Source organism: Sinocyclocheilus anshuiensis, unplaced genomic scaffold (assembly GCF_001515605.1).
Source record: "Sinocyclocheilus anshuiensis isolate Anshui unplaced genomic scaffold, SAMN03320099.WGS_v1.1 scaffold1231, whole genome shotgun sequence".
Lineage (NCBI taxonomy): Eukaryota > Metazoa > Chordata > Actinopteri > Cypriniformes > Cyprinidae > Sinocyclocheilus > Sinocyclocheilus anshuiensis.
This window is the reverse complement of record NW_015536698.1, coordinates 1,343,180-1,354,259: the sequence shown is the minus strand read 5'-3', so window position 1 is coordinate 1,354,259 and position 11,080 is coordinate 1,343,180. Positions and strand designations below refer to the sequence as shown.

Genomic DNA, 11,080 nt, shown 5'->3' with positions numbered 1-11,080 from the left:
ATATATATATATAGGAAATTTAATTTGCACCTTGGTGTTTCCATCCAGCTTTTGGATGCAATATCTCATAACTCAATTTTTCTACTAAAAATATTTGTCTAAGAGTCATTGCTGCTTGATTTCATGCACTTGCTAGTCATGGGTGTCACTGAAATCTCCAAACCTGTTAATTACACAGTGTTTTCACATAGTTATGGCCAAGTGGTGCATCTCCTCTGCATGTAACTTGCTGTCTCTTGCATTAGCCGGTACTCGGAAACAGTAACACGTAATTGAAGATACACAATGGTTTCGGATGAGCGCAGAGAGCTGCTGCCATTAATGTTTAGATCAATAGTGCTGTCCCAGCTGGCTGCTGATGTTTCGGCCCGCTTGTGCAACTTTCAGCATGTCCCCTTTTTCTCTCAGACCAGATTGAAATTCCCCTCGCAGGTCTGCGCCATCAAAGAGATCTTTCACTAAGGCACAATGGGGACAGAGGTGACCGCTCCAGGCTAACGGCGCAGACAGGCTCCCTCATACCCAGGGTTTAGAGTCTGTAGACAATAGCTTCTTTTATTTGTGAGGTCACATGGTAACAATTAAAACGCAAAGGTCATTGAAACAGCAGATGTGTAATGCAAGGCAATGAGCAGCCTGAGAACTGATCAAAAGTTGAAATTAAACCTCTTTTTATAAGCATGGGCCGGCACCTGTTAGTGAGAAAGGTGGTAATGAGAGTTGCTATGCCAAAGAGATGCAAGCACTGTACACATTAACACAACTCCTCCTCACTTATATCACACACACATACACCACAAAAGAAACAAACCTCAGGGCTCACCTTTACGGTCAGGTTTGAGGTTGCGGTCTACGGGTGGCGGTTGGCATTCGGGCATGTGCACCGGTCTACGTGGTGGGGTCTTGGGGCTGGAGCGGAAGCCCATGTGAGCTGGAGGAGGCACCTGTTTTCCGAGGGAGGAGAACTCCACTGTGCCCGGTGTCATGGGCACATAGTTGGGCTCCTGGATGGGTTCTGATAGGCTGCTGGAGCGCTGATGTGAGGAAGAGTGGACGCTCATGGGCACATAGTTCTCATCCATCTCCTCAGTGGAAACACCTCCTACTGGCACCATGCCTTTATTCTTCTACATGCATCCAAGAGCAGAGAAGAAACTGTTAGGGATACACTTGAAAGACAGGACCAAGTTTTAAAATAGATAAAGATTATTATTATTATGAAAACTTACAAAATAGTTGTTGAAGCTTTCGTTAAAATCAAATGAGCAACTTTTATCTGGGGGGAAGGGACGGGGTATATCATAGCAGTCTTGAGATCCGTAATCTGTGAAACAAATACAAAATAAATGAATGCAGTCAAAAGGAAAAAAAAAAAAAGTCACAGAACCACCTCTTATGCTCACCAAGGCTGCATTTATCTTTATTAAAAATATAGTAAAACAGTAATATTGTGAAATGTTTAATAATATTTAAAATAACTGATTTCTATTTTAATACATTTTAAAATGTAATTTATTCCTGTGTTTGCAATGCTGAATTTTCAGCAGCCATTACTCCAGTCTTGAGTGTCAAATGACTGTCATGAGAAGGTTCAAAAGAACAGCATTTATTTAAAATAAAAATCTTTTGTAATCTGCATATCTATACTTTCACTTTTCATCAATTTAATGCATCCTTGCATAATATACATCTATTCTGTCATTTTTTTTACCAATTTATTCCATCCTTGCTGTATAAGTGCATTAATTTATTTTATATATATATATATATATATATATATATAGAGAGAGAGAGAGAGATAGATAGATAGATAGATAGCTGTGCATTATTATGGAGGCATATGTGAAGAAGGGAGTGTATGTAAACATCTCAATACCACAATTCCACCAAACAACACTAGAGGGACCCACTGATGACTACATGACCCCATTGCTGCAGCACAAACAGCTTGATAGCCTCCAATTAAAATATCCCGAGTGAATGATTTGCCAGAAAATAAGAAAAAGTCAATAAAATCAGGATTTAGACTCAAAATAAAGATGTCCACAGTACAAACATCAGTATTCATACTGTACCTGCTCATGAATGGTAAAAAACAAACAAACAAACAACAAAAAAAAATAACAGTGGGTTACATTTTTGTGCTTTTTAATCATAGATTTCAAGCATTCTGGCAAACTGGCAAAAATAATAATAATAATAATAATAAATAAATAAAAATACTAAATTACAAAAACAAATGAATGACTCAATGACTTACTCATTCATTTAAAGACATTTACTGACACCTACTGGCAGCTTTAGTCTATTAATAAAAAAACGAACACAACAATGGCTTTAAATGATCTTTTGTGCGTAATTACTCTGTCAAATTTGATGTGCAATTAATAAGTGATTAATTAGATTAATTAATCGCCACATCATGTAATTAATTACATTAAAATTTGTAATCGATTGACAGCCCTAATATATATATACATAAAGGATATATATATATATATATATATATATATATGTGTTATGTTAACTGTATTGAAGACCATCCTTTCCAAGGGCACAATAAAGGCAGTGCAAACGCTGAAGTTCAGATTCTAAACCATTAGGCTACTTAAACTACTTGAGATTTTGAGGTTGTATTGTTACTGAACTGTTGCTTTCATAATGATGGTGAAATAGCACAGGTGAGATAATTGATATCCTCCTACCTTTACGCATACGTGAAGAATCCACTGTACTAATGGTGTTGCTCCTTAGTGCTTTGTTCCCTCCTGCACTAGATGGCACGCAGTAATTTCCGTCAGTCTCAGACACCGACCGTGGCACCACATATGTGTCCGTGGGTGAGCGCTCAGGTGGGACTGATCCAGTGGTCAGTAAAGGCTTAGGTGGACGAGGGGGCGGTACCACGTCTGTGGCCCCGGAAACAGCCTCTATCCCAGCTGTACGGGGAACCTGGTAGGTGCAGTTACTTCCAGGTGTTGGTGGAATATCATAGCTAACTGACAAGTTCCGCAACTGGGCCTCTAAAGAGGGTTTACGACCAGGTGTGTTAAAGACATAGAGTTCACCGGGCTCACCGTCAGGAGCCAGAGGGGAGGATGCCGACTTCGGCAGCAGCACAGTGTCCTGAGAGTAACTTCGGGGTAAGTGGTACAGGCCCTGTGAGTCGGCCGACAATGACTGCCCGCGTGAAGGAGGAGAATCATAGACAGCACCATGCTGGGTAGGAAAGAAACCATTGACCGAGGTGTGCTTGAAGGAGGAGGAGGTGGGAGTGTGGTGGGAAGGGAGGTTGTCATTACAGTCGGGTTCGGAGGAGGTAGACTTGGAGCATTCGCCATGGGCCCTGTAAAGAAGCCCATGTATGAGATAAAGATTGTCAGTTAAGTAATTTAAACAAACGCCAAACATATATTAAAACAAACTTGCTCCTCATCAATACAAAGACGAAAACACCCTTTCAAACACATACCACGCTATTTGTGAAATCATGCTGCCTGCAAATAAGTTTTGTCATTATGAAAATCACAATATGAATTAGTCTTTGTATTTTAATTAACTGGCATGTAAAAGATAATGTATAGTCAGTTGGTAGTTATAGTCATTACTGCATAATAATTGAATCCTGAAGTGGTTTAATTTGCAATATTGACCAGCCAACTATATTATCCCGCTTATTACACAGAAACTTGGCAATTAAAGATGCATTCAGTAGTTTGGTGCAAAGTTAAAAAGTTTTTCACATTAAGAAATAAATTGTGCTTTTGTGAAGAGCCATCTGTCATCATTAGTTTTCTATAAAACTGGACGGGAGAAAAGAAGAAAAGGTGTGAAGCCAGAAAGATCGACAAAGAAAAAAAAATGAGCGTAAACATTGCTATAGCATTGGAAAGATTTAACAATGGAGAAAATGCTGAGTAGTGAAGCCTTGCTTAGTAGTGAAAGTTTCTTCCTTTTTTTTTGGAGAGGTAAGGGAAATAATAATTGTCTATATACCACTCTCTAAAGGCCCTGGCATACTTTCCGCATTCCGTTGCCAGGGACAACGGTCAAATATAGTTTAACGATCATTACACAACATTTGATCACAGAAGGCAGCGATTAACCAAATGTTGTCAAGTATTCCAGAAAGCTGTGTAATAAGCTTCTTGCTATACAACTAGAACTGGCAAGGTTAGTGCCAAACACAACCATGCATGTCATATTTCACACAAGTCCTGGTTCAAACTATGGATACACACTCTTTTAAGCACTGAAGGCAAGAAAACATACCAACCCATTTAGAATTTAAGTTGAATACATATTTTAGTAAGTTATTATAATAAGTGTGCAGATTTTCAGGTAAAGAAGTAGTATTTGGCTGTCGGCCATATGTGTGTGTGCTGTTTAGTATTGTTTTCTTCACACTGATGCTCTTCACTCACTGACAGTCAGGAGGAGCGCTCCTGCTCTCACACTCCTCCAAAATCAGGTATTCCTGCTCCTCTCCTAGAGCAAGAGGAGCCACTGGACTACACCACACACACAAATACATACAATGAGACCCATATATGCAGGTCTTCACCCACAGCACCTGCATGTCCTAAAGTGTCTTTGTAGGAGTGGATGGTTTATATAACAGTTGATTTAAAAAAAAAAAAAACCAGTAACAACAAAATATTTTTAATAAATCTGCAAAAATGTCAACAATTCTGTGTTTTTCTGTCAATATGGGGTGCTGTGTGTACATTAATGAGGAAAAAAAATTAACTTAAATGATTTTAGCAAATGGCTGCAATATAACAAAGAGTGAAAAATGTAAGGGGGTCTGAATACTTTCCGTACCCACTGTATATATACCATTAATTCTATTTTATATGCCATTAATTGATAACTAGCTTTTAGTTCTATGACCTGCTCGATTTAACTGATTTAATTGGTCTCATTGCAATTATGTACATTTTCCAAACACACCTCCAATGTAAGTGCATTATTATAAACATGTTTTTCCATTGTTTTTAAGGCTAAAAGTTGGCGACAGCAGGTTAGATACTGTCTCCAACCAAAAGTTCAAAGACCCCATGAAATTTCCTTCCTATGTTGACGTACTTCCTACTGAAACCTAAATGTTTATGTGCAACATGTTGAAGGGTGTATTCAAGTCATTTCGGCAAGATTGTGTGCATCTAACTCAAGGCCAATTTTTAGGAGTACACTAACATAGATTAGCTTTAAAGCTAATAGATATGGGCTAAAAAAATACAAAACTCCCCTTGCAATTTCATTGGGTCTTTAAGTTTGTATTGTATGGTCACATTTTACAATAAACTGACTGAAAATGATAGATTGACTGAAGATGAGATTCAAATGGAGAACAGAGATGACCATGTTACTTTGAGGGAGAATTAAATGCTTGTTTTTGTAAAGGGACTGATCAAGGTTAAGGCCGCCATCCTACACGTGTGAAAGTGCAGAACTGTGCAGAGAGGAACCCTGAACACAAGACGCTAATGAAAGTGCCACTAATCCATGACGGAGTCTCGGTTTTTATGTGGCAACTAGGATATCTTGTAAAGCTTTTTGTCTATGTTCTTTTAAAAGAGCTTTTCTTTATCTCTGACTTTTTTATTTTTATTTCCATCTCTCTTTGAGCAGCCTACTCTCAAGGTCAGTGGAGTGCGGCTAACGGGGTGGTTGTGCGTGTTTTTGTTTTAAGTCTCTCTTCAAACTCTGCTTTCAGTTATTCAGTAAAACGCACACAAACACATCACTTGTGCGCACACACATTGACACCCACACACACCCACTCATTCGCTTGGTGCATTTGACTCTCTCTAAGTGCAGGCAGCTCAAGGCAGTCAGGGCCACTATGTCTCTTTCGGTCTCTTCACTTTTCCTCCTTCCCTCATTCTTCTCCCCTCCCCGCTCTTGTTTGTCAGGCTTGCTGCTGAATCATCCAAGCCCTGGAAAATCCCCCTACATATTTGCATTCTCAGTACCCTGTTTAGTATCGGTGGCTAATAATGACAGGCTTCTTCTATGTGTATTCGTAATAGACAAAATGAACAGTTTGAAACTAACTGTTTGGTCCTTTTCTTCATATGACGCTTCTCCCCTCCCCGCTCTTGTTTGTCAGGCTTGCTGCTGAATCATCCAAGCCCTGGAAAATCCCCCTACATATTTGCATTCTCAGTACCCTGTTTAGTATCGGTGGCTAATAATGACAGGCTTCTATGTGTATTCGTAATAGACAAAATGAACAGTTTGAAACTAACTGTTTGGTCCTTTTCTTGATATGACGCATTATCAATACAGCCAAAAAAGCGAAAGAGAATGTGTCCCACATTTTCAAATACAGAAACATTTAACATTAAAGTAGAAAAATATAGAGTTGTGTCACAATACCAAATTCAGCAACAATACTCATATCAGACTTCATTCTAGAAACTATGAATATGCTACTAAATACACTTTACTGAAACTGGAACAAAGTTGAAATTTAAAAAGCTTGGGGGTCCTATAACTTTGGCCAATTACCGCAGACGCTTTGATTATGAATATTAATCGTTACGTGATGTTTTTCCAGAAGGCTTAACTTTCTGGCTAATCAGCTGTGAAGTTAAGAGGTTATTTCTGGTCTCTTCTCGACTGTGTCTATCCTATACAGTAGGGTTATGACGGTGAGGAAATTTTCCCACCGGTTAATCGACGTGTGACCACACCGGTAATACCGGTATCACCGTTGGGGTCGGGGTGTTAGTTCGTTTGAGTTTCCCTCTTTTCTTCGCTTTCAAATGGCTTGTAAAAGTGCTGTGCGCATTTTACTTTCACTTTCAAATTAGCGCAATTGAATTGCCGCAATTCAGCGTCAATCAATTGTTCGTTTGAGTTTTCCCTCTTTTCCTCGGATTTCTTGGCTTTCAAATAGCTTGAAAAAGCGCAGTGCGCATTTTACTTTCACTTTCAAATTAGAAAGCTTGGAGGCACGGCCTGATACGGACCTGTTTAGAATGCGAAAATGTCTGCTTTTAGAATTTTAAAAATGAATACATTTTTATCAGACCCTGAAATGTGGCACTTACTTTGTTAGTTTAGGACCACTAATTATCTCTGGACAGATAAAATGTGTTATAAGGCTCCTTTAGCATTCTACAAACTATATTCAAACCATAATCAAGATTTGAATTTTTATTTGGAAAGGTTGGTGGTGTGCAGAGTTAATGTGAAAAATTGAAAATAATGTACGGTTGTATATAAATGTGTATGTATGTCTTTGTATTACACCTTAATATAAAATAACATAAATAAAATACGCAAAGTTTAAATAAAGTAATCAGCAAACACTGTGGAACCAAATAAATAAGAAACAAATGTTTAAATAAACTTCCAGTCAATAGGCTTTTCAAAATCTAAAATATTGCCAAACAGGCGCCTTTGCATTTCCTTTCTAAACAATCTTCTGCCATCGTCTTGTCTTTCTCACCTCACTCTTGTCAGTCAGCTCGAAACTCTCCTCACGTGATAAATAAAATCTGACTCCTGCTCCGTGGTGCACTGTCGTTCACGCACGGTTCGGCATGCTGCATTGAGCTTTAGTTTTTACAAGTGTCTGTCCTCTAACTGAATTAGGCTAAATTATTTTTGTTACTATAAATAAATCAAAACGACGGTGGGAAGCAGTGCTGCGGTAGGCAAATGATGTAACCGGTGTTGCGGCTTAACATCGGTATAACCGAAAACACTGTCTATCACAGCAAGCCTACTATACAGTAGCAAAAGTTCACAAAACGGTGAAGGCCAGATGTATAACCACAAACATTTTCCTAAGCTGTAGCTCAAACATACGCTTCCTCATTAACAACCAACATGAGCATCATTTACCACAACAGTATTCACAAGCTTCAGGACTTCACATCACTTTTAAAGAAGGCCACAGTGAGCTGACAGCATCTGAGATCAATACAACTGAGCTGATGGAGACCCTGAGGTGCCACAATTAGTCAACCTTAAGGGGACACTTTGGGCTTTCGCACTCCAATCTCGTATCTGGATTACAGAGAATGACCATCATGTCTGCAAGGCCCGGGAGTGCAAGAATCCAAGCATAGATTTGTCAATAAAAGACATCTCTTGAAAACATTTATTATCTCATTATTTGGAAATGAAATTGGATTTCTTTCCCATCAAATATCTTCCTCAAAAGTACTAAAGAAATGCTTTCGTGTGTTTGCATGTGGCAAGATTTACCTTCCGAATCGGTGGGGTTGAAGCCACAGATATCACAGATGCAACCTCAAAAGTACTAAAGAAATGCTTTCGTGTGTTTGCATGTGGCATGATTTACCTTCCGAATCGGTGGGGTTGAAGCCACAGATATCACAGATGCAGCGCACCCACTTGTTCATCTCCTCTTCAGTGTCTGCCACCAGGTAAAAGATCCGGTCGATAGTCTTGATGTCAAAGATGAAGCTGTGCTCCAGGTCCTTCTTGTTGAATGTGAGACCGGCGTCCACCTGCTCGCACAGGTTTAGATCGATCACGCGGATGGGCTTCTTGGCATGGTCATTCTTGTAATACTCCAGCACGTCTGGGTCTCCTGACAGCCTCCCACTGCGCAGAACAAACCATCGCTTCTTCCATGCCTGAAAGGATAGAGGAGAACCATTTGATTTAAGTTGCATGTACTACAACACATTCAGAGAGTCACATGACTAATGAAAAAGTCACTTATTGAATGATTCTCCTGACCAATTTTGCTACGTTCCACTGAGTCAAGTCAGTTCTGTTGACCACCATCTTGACATAGTTTTGGATAAAAGAGTCAGCTAAATGCATGAATGTAAATCAAAAAGGAAATAAAAGGCCCTTTTAACTTAAAGGCAAGACTTCCATTTTTACAGCAGCCGTAATGACCATTGCAATTTCTCCCACTCTTTTTTATCAGAGTGGTCCTCATACTATCTCCACTTGTATCAAACAAATCTACTGGATGGAGTTTAGACTGAACTTACAACATGTCCACAGCCTATGAATAGTTCATCAGACTGGTCTTTCTGGAATAATCATTCTGTTATGTAATATTATTACATGAGAACAGTACCAAATTAACACTGACTAACTGCAGGAAAAGCACTGTGAGATGTTTCAGTCCTACAAAAGTCATTGCAGGTGTTTTTGTGACACCTGGTCCTATTGATCCAGCCACATTCAGTGGACACTGTGGGGTCAGACAGGCTCACTCTGGCAAAACTCTGCTTGGAGATACTGGCTAAACCCTCTATATACAGACTTTAATTTAACACCACCCAAAAGCCTGCGAAGCACTCATGCTAAAAGAGGTAACTGACAATTACAGCTTGATTATGCATGTTTTTTCCATTTAAAACAGAGAGAAAATGGAAATGCTGGTTTTGCATAAAAAGCCGAGTTCAAAATGTCACGGATTGTGACAAAGTGAAGGGGGCAGCAGTTCAACTCTTTGAAAACTAGCCTACATGAATCTATCAAATGGGTGGCTGTAAAGCACAGTGGAAACAAAATAAAAGAGGGCAACATTATGTGAAAATGAAAAGCATAATAAGAATGAAATAATAAATTCATCAGATTGAGGGGAAAAACATCCCTTCACAAAAAGATGGAATGAAACTGGATAAATAATACTGTATGGTATAATGGTCGACCTGAAAGTTATTATTAATATTCATTATGATAACACTTTAATTTAAGTTCCAATTCTCACTATTTACTAGCTGGTAACTTTTACCTCAATAAACTCCTAATTTGCAGCTTATTAATAATTAGTAAGGTAGTTGTTAGGTTCAGGTATGGGGTAAGATTAAGGGATCTAAAATATGGTCATGAAGAATAAGGCATTAATATGTGCTTTATAAGTACTAATAAACAGCCAATATGCTAGTGATATGCATGCTAATAAACTACTAGTTAATAGTGAGAACTGGTCCCTAAACTAAAGTGTTACCTTAGTTATTAATACAATATTAATACAAAAAATATTTGAATAGTGTTTTAGACTAGTAACTTTATCAATCAGATGGTGCAGAATGAGTACTTAATTAGTTGGATACTTGTGCACAGCCCTAGTAGTACAACTAGTAGATATACAATATAAGACCTAAATACAGCTAATATGTTACAAGAAGTAGTTCCAACTGTTTGCTTAGACATGCCCTTAAACTCCAACAGACCACTCTGTCTTAAACAAGATTAGGAAATTAACCCTGAGGAAAAGATCACAGACTTCTGTCATTAAACCGCCAGACTGCCAGGAATCTCAATCTGTGTTGTTGTTTATTTTTTACCATCAGGTGTGGAGGGGATTAACAATGCTGTACTTTACCCTCTCTCACCCCCTCTCAGCTGTTTTTCCATCCACAGGGTTCTCTTTGTTAGAGAGCCAAGCTCTGGCCCTCTGGATATCACCCCACTGCACGGCAACACAAGAGGCAACAGCCCCGCCATGCCAAACCAAACGCACACACAACATGACACTCAACATCTGATCAGCATGACAGACCTAATTGTGTGATGTGACCTAAATTTCCCAGTGAAGTATCATCCAAGCATCATATCTCCCATACTAAGTTTGGAAAGCTCAACAGTCTCAGACTGAACATTTCACTCTGCTGAAGATTTTAATCGCAATATAAACTCAAAAATAAATGATAAGAGGTAAAAGCACATCAGATGGAGTGTGACAGGAAAAGTCCTACAATTAACAGCATTAGCTTTGTTCCTCTACTATGGTTAAAACGACACAGAGGCCTCTTAGGTTCTACCCGCCGCTTCAAAACAAAGCAGTCGAAGCTCATATTACACAGATAGTGTGTGCATGTGTATGTTTACTGGCAGGAGAGAGCCCCGGCTAACCTGTCACACGGATCAGCTTACGTGGGTACAACGACACAGACAGAACAAAAAGAGAACTGTAGAGAACTGCTTCAGTGAACCGTGAACATTCAGGAGAACTCACGTCAAACAAGAAGAATGCTAATAAGTTTAAATCAATAAAATGGTAGGGGAAAATTTAATAAACCAATAAAATACTATTTAAGGGTCAATGATATGATGCTACTTTTTTCAT

The 11,080-nt window shown here is 38.9% G+C and overlaps 1 protein-coding gene across 1 annotated transcript in view; it reads right to left on the bottom strand.

Moving 5' to 3' along the window:
- The window catches only part of LOC107655091 (GRB2-associated-binding protein 1), a 96,384-nt gene that overhangs the window by 15,636 nt on the left and 69,668 nt on the right, over positions 1-11,080 (bottom strand). The window contains exons 3-7 of the mRNA XM_016442512.1: positions 8,324-8,621; positions 4,425-4,506; positions 2,706-3,346; positions 1,230-1,324; positions 824-1,127 (exon numbers count right to left, since the gene is read on the bottom strand). Of these exons, the coding sequence (XP_016297998.1) occupies positions 824-1,127; positions 1,230-1,324; positions 2,706-3,346; positions 4,425-4,506; positions 8,324-8,621 (1,420 nt within the window). The remainder of the gene's footprint in view (positions 1-823; positions 1,128-1,229; positions 1,325-2,705; positions 3,347-4,424; positions 4,507-8,323; positions 8,622-11,080) is intronic.